A 14,635-nucleotide genomic window follows, 5' to 3' on the forward strand; every position below is an offset into this window, starting at 1 on the left:
CATTAGGGCAATGTACACAGGAGCATTAATCATGTGTAAGGCAATCAGAGATAATTTATGGCTTCTCCTCTGTTGCTAAATGATCTTTCTGCTGTCCCTGATTGATCCATTATTTGGCCCAAAGCAGAAATATGTTTGCCACAACAATCATGTGATTAATTCCAAAAACTGCTTTGACAGCTGAACATAATATACTGTATGTGGGGTTATGTAGGGTGGAACAGACAGAAGAGCAGGGTTCACTACTTCTGTACGTTGCTCTTGACTCTTACCCACACAAACCTTTGTATATCCACAACTACTGCTAACACTCTGTACTCCTTCTTTTGAATTCATTCACAGTGTATGTATCTCTATGGAATGTTAGACAATCAAAGAAAAATACTGTCAAGCATTTACTTAGAGTGTATTAAAAGGCTACATTTAATGTAAAAAGGAATAGATGGTAGTGACGAACTCACAGAGATTTATCAGCTGACATCACAGTTACTCTCAGCTCACAGCATTTTAGCATCATTTAGGTGTTCCGGTTATAACAATCAGCAAAATACCCTAACCATAACACCCTAACCTTAACCCAAATTGATTTGGATCGGGGAGGAGCACCAAATTCTGGGTCCCATACATAAGCAGTCTATTAGGACCCCCCACCCTTCCTCTCTTGATTAATGTGTCTCTCATGCATCATTTAAAATGTTTCTGTTACAAAGTCAGTTTTCTTTTTCTTTCTTTCTTTGGAACTCTGATTTCCTTTTCTTGGGGAAAGATATGATGGTGTACATTGGTGCTCCAGCAGCATACGCAGTCACTCGCTCAGCTAGCTGCATTTAGAGACGAATCCTAGTGCAGGGCCAGACTTAATTATTTTGCATTAGAGGAAGTACAGTTTGTGGCACATTGGTGTTAGCTTCATTTTTCAGTTGCAGCTTGTCTAGAACTAGTCGACAGTTAACGAGTGGATGGCTAGCATTTAGTAGCTCCTACATTTTTAGCAGTGTCAACTTGCTTGAAGCTCAAACAGAGTTAACATGTGAGTGAAGACTGAACTTACATTTCTCAGCTGTTCAGAAACATGACCCCAGAAGGATGATGACTTTTTTTTCATGTCTGCTTAAAGCTATAGTGCATAACTTCTACATGTCCGTAAATGTCCGTTTCACCCAAGCCACTACTAGAGGAGATGACACAATGCTGATTCTTGTGGTATTTTTCAATATATATCATTTGTTGTTTGCTTATCGACCGGCGACATTCCCGTGCTGACGCAGAGGAAATGACGCCTTTTACCTCACAATAAGAAGGGAGGGGGAGGAAGAGCGGAGAGTCTCATAGCAAGAGGCAGAGTGCAGGTAGAAAGAGAAAGCAACATGGTGGAGAACCCAAAGAAACGGCCGAGACACGGTTCAGAAGTGGATCCTACCACAAAGAAAAAGCCTGGATGTTCGGCTGAAGGTCTGTTAGCAAAGAAGGAAAGTGGCCGACAGAGAAGGCAAACAAGGATTTGTATTGGCGTTGCTTTTCCTCGGTGGAGAGCCCTGAAGGAAGAAATTGGGCTGAGGGCAGACACGGATGTTGCCTTGCTGCTGTTGGATAAGTAAGTCACTTGGTTTATAATTATGAGTAGTATGTGTTGCTGTTACATGTACTGGACCTAGTACTTTATTATTTTCTTGGAAATGGTGCTATGAACGTAATGTTAGCAGCCTGGTGTTCGCCACGTTGTGTAGCGAGAGTTACTCTGTGTACCGTGGCGAGCAGTACACAGTGTTTAGAAAGTGTTACTCTGTGTACCATGGCGAGCAGTATACAATGTTTAGCGCGAGCATGGAGAGCTACACTCGTTCAGTTTGGTGTTGCGTTTAACGGTAATACTGCTTACAAAAAATAGACAGATCACCAACAACATAACATCCGTGGCTGAGCTAACAATGAACTTTAGGCTACGGTCACACATTCGCAAATGCGGTTTAAGAATAATGTCATGCCAGTGCTGAGTATGGGCAGTGTGTCACACATCAGTGTGCCGCTTGTGGATACAAAATTACAACTTCCATCATTTTCATTACAGTTACAAAAAGTACTCTAAGGGGCCATTGTCATCAACCCCCATGAAGACCGACAGAAACATCTGACCACCTCCTCCCCCATCACTTTCCAGCAATGGCACTGAATTTCAAAGGTACAGTAGTTTGTGTCTGTGTGACACAACCTTCTGTATTTCATGTACTCTCACATATTATAAAATTGTAATCCTATAATGTTACCATACAGGGCACTGTGCACAGTATTGCTCGTACACCACTATGGACTGTGAGTCCCGGGACATCATCAACATCACGACAGTCGACGAGAGAGACAAACAGGAACTCTGTTGCAATGGAGAAAGAAGGATTCATAAGAGCAATGGACCAACTTCTTTCCGAAATACCACTGAAAGAGATGTGCACTGATGCACATGTTCAAATCAAGGCCCTAATTGCTGAGCTTGTACTCAGATCTAGTTACTAATACCTGTAACCCAGCTGCATTTAGGATGAATCACACTTACACCAGTGTTTGGTTTTTGTATGTTACAGATCCCAAGCGTGGGAGGTATGGTGACCGGGGAGTAATCCACACCTTGGACATGTGGCATGGAGTAAAAAGCTTGGCCAAGAAACTACATGCATTAAGATTGTTATCTCCAGTACACTGTGCACTGACTGGCTGGATTGACGCATGCTAATACATAGAGTAACGGTGTTTTAATTTTTAACCTTTCTAGGCAGGACAGGTGAAAGGCCAAACAGAAATCCTACAGTGGTTGAAAGACATAGTCAATCACTTCTGGGTCTGTGGTAAGGAGGCACAGAACATGGAACGGTTCATGGTGTGTACATTGAAATTGTTGGTATCAACTTACATGAAGCTAGTGATTGGTCCCAAGCATAACTTTAACTGATTGACTGTAACTATTACTCTATTTTTTTAAACCCCAAAAAAAGACCAAAACTGAAATGTGATCCAGTAGCATCTATCTGATGCAGCCATTGGCCACAACATCACTAACATTTTCAGTGTCACCAAGTGGAAAAAAGCTAAGATAAGCTGTTTTCCTGGTTGCAGGGCCTATGGCGAGGTATTCTTTACCATGTGACCGGCCGTCATGAGTGGGCTTTTGGGAGGTGCCTTCATGAGCAACTGAATGATGAAGACCGTGAAAAGGAGTGGATCCAAAAAGATTCACCTGCATACATGGCACTCATTGGAGTTGTCCTAAACAAAAAGTGGCTAAAAGATGTCCCCAAATTTTTGAACTTTCGGTACAGGAGATGCACTTGTCCAGAAAGCACTGTGTATGTGGACACTTGGAACAGGTGAATTTCAGAAAAGTAAGGCTGCAACATGTCATGATACAATACCTGTTTTTTTGTTTGTTTTTTTGTCTGTGTTTCATAGGACGATATCTGACCTTGAGACCTTCCACAATCATATTCTAATGTATGCAGGCAAACGCTTTGCCTTCTCTTCGGCTGTGTATGAAGCCAGAACTTTGCTTGCTGCATTAGACTACAACCACCACAACACCAGACCACCAATGTTGACCAAAGAAGGCAACAGAGTGTATGTCATACTATATTATTCTGTTTTTTCTTTGCAAGTACTACTTATATTGTACTGTAATATAGTAAACTGTCAGTATTTCAGTTTTATAGTGTAGCTTTGCCTGACTTGCTGATGTGTGATGTTTGTTTTGCCCGTTTTCCACCCAGATACCAGAAAATTTACAATAAAAAGTCGAGTAGATCCAGCCTTTACACCATCAAGAGCCACAAATCATACAGCTACATCCCTGATCTACAAAGGGCAATCACACGCAGACGTTTGATGTCAGGGAAGGGAGTGCCACGAAAGAGGACCAGCAGGGAGGAAGATACTGGAAGATTTGGCCTCCTCCCACCTGTGGAGCCACCAACAACAGAGGAGTTGCTTCAGAGCCAGGTCTCCAGAGGAAAGGTACATTAAAAAAAAAAACAGCATTACTAGGTTTCAGAATGTGTCAATTATATCCATAACTGCTGCTAATTGCTGCCATGTCTTTTCTAGATTCTCCTCTGAAGAAAGAATTACGGATTGATTTCTGCAGACCACTCCATCACTTTACATTCAGTAAAAACAAGCTTCTTGTAAATATTTGACAGATTGTAATAAAAAGCTAATAAACACTAGATGACATACTTTACTGAAATGAGTGTTGACATTTATTATATTTTCAGATATTGCACTTGTCAAATTGTAAAATGTGTGACAGATGTAAACAAAGTAATTATGAATACAGCTATAAACAGCTAACAAGAAGTAAACAAAGTAAGGCTAAAATGATAAAAACAAATATTAACAGCTGATAAGTAATAAACAAAGTAAGGCTAACATTATAAATACAGCTATAAACAGCTAAGTAGACAATTATATACAAAAAGCAGAAGGTGCAGACAATAATAAAACAAAATTTGGCTGTTTCACAACAGCCCAGGGATGAAGCCTGTGTAGCTGCCAGGTAGGTCTGGAAAAGTGTCCCGTATACGCCACATGCAGCAGCTTGGGATGACAACACGTTGACCAGCCCGTAGTCTTCCATGCTGCGACAAAACAAATTGTCTGTAAGCTGTATGTCTGAATTCTCTGTTGTCTTGCCCAGGGTCTTGCAGGTCATCCAGTCCGAGATATTCATGTCTGAGCCCCCTTGCCAGTCGCAGAATGCCAGGCTCCAAGCAGAAGAGTTCCAGATGTGCTGTCCTGCTAATGCAGTGCTCTGGGCTTAGCTGGCAGCACTTCTTCTCCACTTCTGTTGGCATTTCCTAACATTTCTGACATGTGCACCACCATGGTTGTGCACTTGTTCTAGCAGCAGAAGGCTCAGGTGGATTTCTGGAGGAGAGGACATCAAACAAGACACCTGGGAAGCTTGTGGCTAGCCTCTCAATGAGGTCACCTCTGACCTCAGACATGTCAGCTAATGCAGCCTGTAGAGGATAAGATTCAATAAGGTTGGCTCACAATGGGGAAATATAAATAGGAAATAAAGATGACACAGTATAAGTTTTTATGTAAAGAAATGAATGTGTTGAGCAAAAAGGAACAAACACTTATTTCATCCAGGTTACGTCGACGGAGCTGGTCAAGTCTGTCCCTGTCCTCCTGTTGCAGCTGGTCTGCACCTCTGCCTCTGCCCCTTCCTCTTCCTCGGCCTCGGCCTCTGGAAGGCTGGCTTCTTCCTTGACCTCTACCTCTTCCACGTCCTCTACTGCGTGGCTGATAGTCAGAGCTGGCTGGATTGGAGAGGACATCGAAGCTGGAAAGCTCCTAATTTATTAAATGTGTGTCAGAGCATATCTGGGTTGTTATAAACAGGTAAAAAACATATCTAAAAAGTACAAAAATGCCCCTTCAACAGTTGACAAACGTGCATGTATGACTTGGTGATTTCTTCAACAGCTTGTGCGTGTATTTACCAGTCCTGCGGGTGATGATAAATTTACACTTTTTTTTTCTACACCATATAACGGTACAGTAAATGGTGCAACACAAGCACTGACTCACTTTCTGTAATTAGTGGGACTGGCATGGTTACTTTCCTACTTTGTGTCTAACACTTTGTTTTTCATCAGTGAGCAGCTACTGGAGACCGACGGACAACAAATGACTTCTGCTGACTACCACTGGGTCTTTTCATCCACTGACCTGTCAGCTACAAATTAGCAGGCACCTTGTCTCCCATTTGTAATAGGCTATTTGCATTTCTGTGGCAGAAAAAAAACATACTATAATTACCTCTTCTGAAGAATCCATCTTTTTTTTTCACCGGCTGTCCTTCTTCAAACAATAAAAATGTTGTGGAATTGCGAATCACGGTGGCGGAGGGATAGCGGTGGGGAGTGGGGGGCATAGTGGGGGGGCGGGGTACATTTGGGCATACGTCATATGGAAGTGCTGTCTTATTTGTTGTAATACGCAGTATTCCGCTAGGGGGTGACAGAAGTTACGCACTAGCTTTAACGTTTAAAAAAGTAAATGTTTGCTCACAGGTTAGCTTAAACAGCTTCATTAGCTGGAGTTTATGTGTGGGCTGCATATTCCTCACCGTGTTTTGATGCTATTCTGCCCCCTAAAGGCCTAAAACTGATAAATACAACTTAAAGATTTTTCCAATTGTACTACCAGCTGAGAGCATTACTAACATTATTCCTTTCTCTCACCTCTATTTTCACTACTGTTTATCCCTCTACTTTGTTGTTTTTTTTCTGTTGTGTCTCCCCATCTCCTCTGCCTGCTTCCCTTTTTCACCTGCATACTTGCCCTCTCCCTGTCGCCTATCCATTCACGTCTGTCAGGCAATTACCACCTCCATTCGTCCTCTCAATTGATTTTCTCCTCTCCCTCTGTTCATCTCTTCCCTCTTTCATCCCCTCTCATTCTCACATCCATTCTCACTTCCCCTTTTGTACCTCGCTTTCCCTTCCTTCATCTGTCCATGTCTTGAGTGAGGCCTATGTACACAATAACCTCCTCTGTTGTTCCTTCCTTCTACATCTCGTGCTCTTTTCCAGCTTCCATTTTTCACCTCCCACTAGCCCTCCCACCCGTAAACCCACTGAGCCCCACCCTACCCCGAGTCTGCTGTGAGGTCTCTCTCTACAGACATTAGCTGTCTCCATTCTGCCTGACTGAGCTAAATTATTCCACAATAAGTCACTGGGCTAATTCACTGGCATAATCACCTCATGCATTTGAAATTTAAATGATTTCATGAGTGCCTGCACTGCTCCCTCATTAAAGAATCCCTCTTAAGACTCAAACAAGCAGGTAGGCACGTACAGGGAAGCACAGTACAACTTTCACCTGTGTGTGCACGTGTGTGATGACATTGTGCATTAAGTCTGAGTATGTGTGTGTGTCCTTATTTGCTGTTGAGTCAAAAAAAGACATGTACTTAAAACTGACGAGCATGTCTAAGATAAGATAAGATACACCTTTATTGATCCCACAACTGAGAAATTCCAGTGTTACAGCAGTCAAGGGGAAAGAGTCAGATTAAAGATTTCAAAATTTAAAAAAGGTAAAACAAACTAGGCATGCAGAAAGAGTACAAAAATACAAGAAACAGCAATAAATAATAATAATATTAATTATAATAACAATAATGAGCAGTGAATAAAAAGTGAGCAATGGATTAAAGTGAACATATTTAGTGCAAAGTGAAGATTGTATGTGCAAATAAACAACAACAACAACAGCATGGGGGACAGTTATGCTTATTATGGTGTCCATAAAGTGTCCATAGTGTCCCTAAAGTGTCCATGGTGCAGTTTACTGTGAGCAGTGCTGGTTATGTAGCCTGACAGCAGCAGGTAGGAAGGATCTGCGATAGCGTTCCTTCACACACTTTGGGTGAATCAGTCGATCGCTGAAGGAGCTCTCCAGAGCTTTTATCTCCTCCTGCAGAGGATGGGAGTCATTAGTCCTCAGAGATGACAGCTTGGCTGTCATCCTCCTTTCTCCCACCACCTGCACAGAGTCCAGAGAGCATCCCAGGACAAAGCTGGCATTCTTGATCAGCTTGTCCAGTCTCTTCCTATCTGCAGCTGAGACGCTGCTGCCCCAGCAGACCACTCCGTAAAAGATGGCTAACCCTAACCCTAACCCTTTCCCCACCTGATGTTTCTCCTTAGCTCCTTCTGCACGGCCTTCAGCTCCTCCTTATTTCCAGAGTTTAAAGCTCTCTGCTTCTCCTTCAGGAGAGCTTTTAACTCTGGAGTAACCCAGGGTTTGGTGTTGGAGAAGCAGCGTACAGTCCTGGTGGGTACGGTGTTTTCCACACAGAAGTTTATGTTGTCCGTAATGCATGATGTCATACTAGCAATGTCCTCCCCATGGGAATTGCTGAGTACCTCCCACACAGTGGTCTCGAAGCAGTCTTTCAGGGTCTCCTCGGCCTCCTCAGACCATCTTTTCACAGTGCGGGTGGTTGCTGGTTCTCTCTGCACCAGAGGTCTGTAGACAGGCAGAAGATGAACCAGGTTGTGATCAGCTTTTCTCAGGGAGGGCAGGGGTGATGAGTGGTATGCCTCTTTGGTGTTGGCATAAAATAAATCCAGTGTTTTATTGTCTCTGGTGTGGCAGGAAACATACTAGGTGAAGATGGGCAGGTTGGTGGATGGACAGGCGTGATTGAAGTCCCCAGAGATTAGAAGGAGGGCCTGAGGGTGCTGTGTTTGCAGCCTACTTGTAACAGAGTGAAGAATGTCACAAGCAGACTCAGCCTTTGCCGACGGGGGGACATACACTGCTACCATAATGACATGAGAAAACTCCCTGGGTAGATAATATGGTCTCATGCCAACAGCCAGAAGCTCAATGTCCCTGCAGCAATGCTGTTCCTTAATAGTGATGTGCCCAGAGTTACACCATCTATCATTCACAAACACAGCCAGCACCCCTCCTTTCCTCTTACCGCTGTCCACTGTCCTGTCGTGTTTGATGAGCTGGAATCCGTCCAGTGCGGTGATCGTGTCCGGTACTTCCGCGTTCAGCCATGTCTCGGTAAACACCAGCACGCTGCTCTGCCGGTACTCCCTCTGATGGCGAGTCAGCGCCGACAGCTCGTCCATCTTGCTGGGGAGCAATCTTACGTTCCCCATGATGACGAACAGGAGGACGGGTTTTACCGTCTCCCCCGGTGTTGGCGCTGCACTCCGGCGCGACATCCCCGTTTCTGTCTCCGCAGCTCGCGGGGAATATTGTGCCTCTCCTCGGACCGCACCGCGGTGTGTTGTAGCGCTAACAGCTGGTCCTGGGTGTAAACAATGGAGCCACGGCTGGGCACCGGATCCCCGCACACGATCATATCCAAGGAAAAATGGGAGAAAGACCGCTATAAAGAGAGCGGTCTTCGCCTCTATAGAAAAGCAGAACATAAGTGCTAGATAGCTAGACAGAAAAAAACTCAAAGTAAGAAAGTTAAAAAGAAAAAATAGAGAAAAAGCTTGGTGGTGAGCAGGAGCTGCTGAAACAGGCATCCACACTGGGGGCGCCATCTTTATTCCCTGCACGCATGTTCACAGCCAGCTGATCAATCAGTATACTTTGTGATTAACTGATATTGGCGTAAGGTTGACTTTCGACCTTCAAGATCAATGAATGGCTGTATTATGAAGATGTCCTTCAGTAGTAGCCACCCCACCAACCTGATCTCACAGAAATACGTGAAATGACCACGACCTCTTTACACCGCATTCCGTGGTGGCAGCACGTAATGGGTTGAAATTATGTGCCGGTACCACGGAAACAATGCCAATTGAAAGTCAGTTAGGATCCTTTTTCGTGGTAGACACACAAATTCCCTGATTCAATAACGTCCTGTATACACACAAAAACACGAAAGTGTTCTTGTTATAATTTCCCACCAATAATAATAATTCATTCAAATAAAGACAAGAAGTTTGTGCTCTAGAAAAGGATCAGCACTCAGTGAATAACCTCCTAAGCCCTATGACAAGCTATTATGGCAAGGCTTAACTATACAGACCAGTGAGCAGTGATATATTAACATGTCTTTGGGGTCATTGGGTGGGAACCTCCTTTCACCGGTGTTTCATCTACTTGGTCCCATGACACCTCCAGGAGGCTAGACAATGATCTCTGGCGTCCCAGAGACACTCCCCTAATGCCAGGTCTCACTGCTCCCCACACCAACCCAATAACCTCCTTTACCTTACTTACACACGGCTTTCTCAGCCCAAACAGCACTGCCACCTTCAACGAAACCCAGGCTCCGTACATGCAAGCTCCAGGTAGAAGAAGTGCTGATACTACCTTTCCTAGCACATTCACCATACTCTATTTCACACGCTACATAGCATAACCACAATATAAGCTAAAGTTAAAGGAGATAAATAAACTCAGAGGATCAGCAAACACACTCACCTTGCAGCATGGTCTCAAACAAAAGGGATTCAAATAGGCCACTCCCACACTTAAATAACCTTCCTCTTCCTGGATTTCCTCCTGAGAGGACTGACTGGTGAATCTCTCCACCTGATCTCAAGGAGTTATGTACCCTGCTTAGTAGTTCCCCCTGCTGGCCCCCAACTGACATTATTTCTTCTCTTATAGATAAACTGGCTGGCTCTGGTTGCTTCATCTGACATTTCCCTCACTGTCTTCCTCAAACTCTGTCCCCACACTCCGAGTTCCCCCAGAAGCGAGACAGCTGATCTTGCTATAAATCCCCTACACTCCACTTCCACTGGACAAATCCTAGTTTTCCATCCTCACTGCTCAGCTTCTACTCCTAAGTCTGCATATCTAAGATTTTTTCTTTGATAGGCTTCTTCCACTGAGTCTTCCCAAGGAACTGTCAGCTCAATGAAATAAACTATCCGTTGACTCAATGACCACAACACTATGTCAGGCCTCTGCTTGGTACAAACTATTTCCTGGGGAACAACAAGCTTTCCCCCTAAATCTACTTGCATTTCCCAATCACAAGCACCTTCTAGGCGGCCACGCCCTTGCCTCCTTACTAACTTATCCCTTCTGTATTTCTCCCCCTCACGGACAAACTGCATTGCTAAACTCCTATCCTTAACACCTACCTGGTTATGTCGCCATGTATATCGGCCTTGTGACAAGCTAACTTCACAGCCGGACAAAATATGCTTTAAGGTTGCAGTACCTGAACACAATGGGCATGAAGGGTCCTCATTTACCCACAGTTTTAGGTTCTGGGGGGTTGGTAACACATCATATGTACCAGGAATCTAATACGATTTTCCTCCATACTCCACAGGTCCCTCCAACTAAGCTTCCTCTTCTCTACACTTTCCCAATTCAACCACTGTCCCTGTTTAGCCTGGGCCACTACCTTTGCACCCCTTACTATCTCCTCCTGTCTACGTATCTGTTCCACAACCAGCTATCTTTTATCTTTGAGACCTGCTGTATTCCATACCGGTTTGCCTGAGCCAAGCCCCAGGCTTCCCCGGCCAAACTGAACATTACCTACAATCTCTGCATGTCTAAGAGCTGCCTCTGCCTCCTGAACTGCCGATCTTGGGTTCCACTTCCTCCCCTTGGTTGGATTTGGAACCACACTCCTAACTACCACGTCCTTACTCCCAGATAACAAGAGCTCTGTCCTGACCTTGGTGCATTTAAATTCCTCTGTTAAACTAGATACTGACAGCTGAAGTATCCCTTTTCCATACAATGCAACACTACGTAGGCACCTAGGAGCGCCCAACCACTTCCTAATATAGGAGCTAACCGACCTTTCAATTCTCCCCACAACGGATATTGGAATTTCATAAATTGATAATGGCCACATTAACCTAGGATATAGCCCAAATTGCAAACACCACAACTTCAACTTTCCTGGAAGTTCTGATTTATCTATTCTATCCAATCCTTCTGCCACATCTTTTCTAAATTTCACCACCTGTTCCTTATCATTCAACTCTACATTGTACCACCTACCTATACTCTTTACTGACTTTTCCCTAATTGTTGGGATGTCCTCATCATCTATGACAGACTTCCTATCACTTAACTTCCCTCTACATATCGAGATGCTTCTAGATTTACTAGGCTTGATCTTCATGCTGGCCCACTCGAGGTTCTTATTTACCTTCTCTAGTAGCGTCTTTGTACATGGCATTGTTGTGGTCACCAGTGTCATGTCATCCATGTAAGCCTAACTGGTGGAAGATGCAACCCATTCTGCCGTCTCTCTCCACCTACCACCCACTTAGAAGCCCTGATGATTACTTCCATCGCCATAGTAAATGCTAATAGAGAAATTGTACGCCCTGCCATGATGCCTATTTCTAGCCTCTGCCAACCTGTTGTGGAACCTGCCGTACTTAGACACAATCTAATATCCTGAAAGTATGCTTTCAATAAGTTGACAACTACCTGTGGCACTCTGAAACAGTCAAATGCACTCCAAATGAGGCTATGCAGTACTGAACCAAACGCATTTGCTTGATCTAAAAATATTACATACAGGTCCCTTTTGTTAATCTTCGCTGCCTGAATCTGGTGCCAGATCATGCTAGTATACTCTAAACACCCTGAAAAATCTGGTATTCCTGACTTCTGCACCATGGTATCTATTAAGCTATTCCTTTCTAAGTAGCTAGCTAATCTCTGCGCAACTACACTAAAGAAAATCTTTCCCCTCCACATTCAAGAGAGAAATCATCCGGAATTGGCTAAGGTCCACAGACTCCTTCTCCTGAGGAATGAGGACAACCCCTGCCCTACACCGTGCTCTTGGTATAATTTGTTTCTCCCAAACTGTTCTTAGCTGTTTCCACAAAAATTTAAGGATATCAGATGCACTTTTATAAACCTGGTAGGGGACTCCATTAGGCCCTGGGGCCGAAGAAGCCTTTGCACGCCTGACCATCTCCTGAACTTCCTTCCACCTAGGTGGCCTGACATCCATCTCATGCTGTATCCCTCCTAACGCAGGGATATTGGGTGGGATTCCTACTATCCTATTCCTCTCTAAATCTGAATATGTGTCTCTCAAATATTCTTCAATCTCTAGCCTTTCTGCTATAAGCTGCCCTCCCTTTTCCTGGTTGAACAATCCTTTAACAAACTTAAAAGGGTCCCTGAAAAAACCTGTCCTAGCATATTCCTTCTTCCTTCTCTTTTTCCTGAGATGCTCTGCCCTTCTAAGAACTGCTAACCTGCTTCTCAACTCCTCTTGCAACACCTTAATTCCCTCCATTTCTTCTTCTGTAGCCTTTTTCCACTGCTTTCTTAACTGTCTCCTTTCCTTGCCTAACTTCTCTATTTCTGTTTGCCGCCTAGACGTACCTGACTGTACCCTCTCACTCCTCTTTCTCTCATGCACCCCAAACCTCTCTACACCATATGAATACATTATATCTCCCAGCTTTTCTAACCCTTCTATTGCATTTCCTCTAAGCCTACTCAAGATTACTGCCAAAGATCTATTAACTATCTCCCATTCTTTACTGTCATTTGCCCTAGGCCATCTAACTCTAACCTTTTGCTCCATGGTTCTCTCTCTGACTGGCATACTGGCCTCAGTGTCACCTGCATCCTCTCTTACTACCCCCTCCTCCTCCTCAGTGGCAGCGTTACTGATGTCCTGCAAACTGTGGTTTTCTACCTGCCGCTGGACTTCATCCGACTGACTCGACTGACTTCTTAGGAAGTACTGATCAATGCGGCTACTCTGCCCTTTCTTTGCCACACACTTCTTCTTTCCCTGATGAGTTCTGAGGCCTTTCACTGATGTTACTTTCTGCCAGCCGCAAGGACAAACCTGAAGCATCTTGTTCTCAACTGTGCTACTTTTATCCTTGCCTTGCCCTGAGTGCTGCTAATTCTAGCCCTGGTGGATAGGTCCATGCCCCTATCCTTCACTGAGTCACAGATCCAAGTCATAGTCATGTCCATTCCAATGTCTGTTGCCGTGTTATCCACCTGTGAGTCATCTTCCACCCCTGCTCTTGCTGACTCTTGGAGTATTTTCCCTATGTTGGTTGTAGCTAATTTTGGTTGCAGTAAGGCTGCTAGGCCTCACCACTGCTACCATGGGTTGCTAGCCTATGCCAGCACCTTTGGGGTCTTTTCCGTCCAGTCAGCTGTTTTTCCAAGCAGTCACATGGTCTTTCCGTTGTTGTCAGCTGCCCTATTCACAGCAGTCACTAGCTGGGCTAGTTCTGAATTCAAATAAACACAAGAAGTTTGTGCTCTAGAAAAGGATCAGCACTCAGTGAATAGCCTCCTAAGCCCTATGACAAGCTATTATGGCAAGGCTTAACTATACAGACCAGTGAGCAGTGATAACTAACATGTCTTTGGGGTCATCGGGTGGGAACCTCCTTTCACCAGTGTTTCGTCTAGTTGGTCCCACGACACCTCCAGGAGGCTCGACAGTGATCTCTGGCGTCCCAGAGACACTCCCCTAATGCCAGGTCTCACTGCTCCCCACACCAACCCAATAACCTCCTTTACCTTACTTACACACGGCTTTCTCAGCCCAAACAGCACTGCCACCTTCAACCAAACCCAGGCTCCGTACATGCGAGCTCCAGGTAGAAGTAGTGCTGATACTACCTTTCCTAGCACATTCACCATACTCTATTTCACACGCTACATAGCATAACTACAATATAAGCTAAAGTTAAAGGAGATAAATAAACTGACAGGATCAGCAAACAAATAATAAAAACAATAATTAAAGCTGCAAGCAGGGATGAACGGGCCCTCACACCTTCACGCAACTCAGGGGGGCTGGCAGGATGCCTTCTAGTGCGTCAGTTCATTTCTGTCAAAGTTGGACATCACAAGCAGGAGTGACTTGGCATATCCTTGATACATTGCTGGAATGACATATTTCACATTTAGTATCACTTCGTCTTTCCACTAGAGGGAATTAGAAAGTGCATTTATTATACATCATGTTTTTATACATCAAACACTACAGCATGTAACTTTTGGATAAATCGAAAGATAAGTGTTTGATGAGACCTATTTCCTGTCACCACTAGGTGGCACTATGAGCATCAGGAAATATTTTTATGTCAGTGTGTTCAGGGCAGGACTGATATGA

At 44.3% G+C, this 14,635-nt stretch overlaps 1 protein-coding gene across 1 annotated transcript; it reads left to right on the plus strand.

The window, feature by feature from the left end:
- The first annotated feature begins 209 nt into the window (after nucleotides 1–209).
- Nucleotides 210–4,196, plus strand: LOC125886583 (uncharacterized). The gene is made up of 7 exons (XM_049572908.1): nucleotides 210–250; nucleotides 2,577–2,592; nucleotides 2,765–2,869; nucleotides 3,106–3,356; nucleotides 3,439–3,603; nucleotides 3,753–3,996; nucleotides 4,087–4,196. The coding sequence occupies exons 3-7, from the start codon at nucleotides 2,855–2,857 to the stop codon at nucleotides 4,096–4,098; spliced, it is 687 nt and encodes a 228-aa protein (XP_049428865.1). The 5' UTR covers nucleotides 210–250; nucleotides 2,577–2,592; nucleotides 2,765–2,854; the 3' UTR covers nucleotides 4,099–4,196.
- The last annotated feature ends 10,439 nt before the right edge of the window (nucleotides 4,197–14,635 follow it).

The sequence above is a fragment of the Epinephelus fuscoguttatus genome, linkage group LG3 (assembly GCF_011397635.1).
Source record: "Epinephelus fuscoguttatus linkage group LG3, E.fuscoguttatus.final_Chr_v1".
NCBI lineage: Eukaryota > Metazoa > Chordata > Actinopteri > Perciformes > Serranidae > Epinephelus > Epinephelus fuscoguttatus.

What these genes read in the sequence shown, in the direction of transcription:
- LOC125886583 (XM_049572908.1), top strand. An exon ending in TATGTGGACACTTGGAACAG is followed by an intron (nt 3,357 to 3,438) that starts GTGAATTTCAGA and finishes TGTGTTTCATAG; the next exon opens with GACGATATCTGACCTTGAGA. An exon ending in ACCAAAGAAGGCAACAGAGT is followed by an intron (nt 3,604 to 3,752) that starts GTATGTCATACT and finishes TTTTCCACCCAG; the next exon opens with ATACCAGAAAATTTACAATA.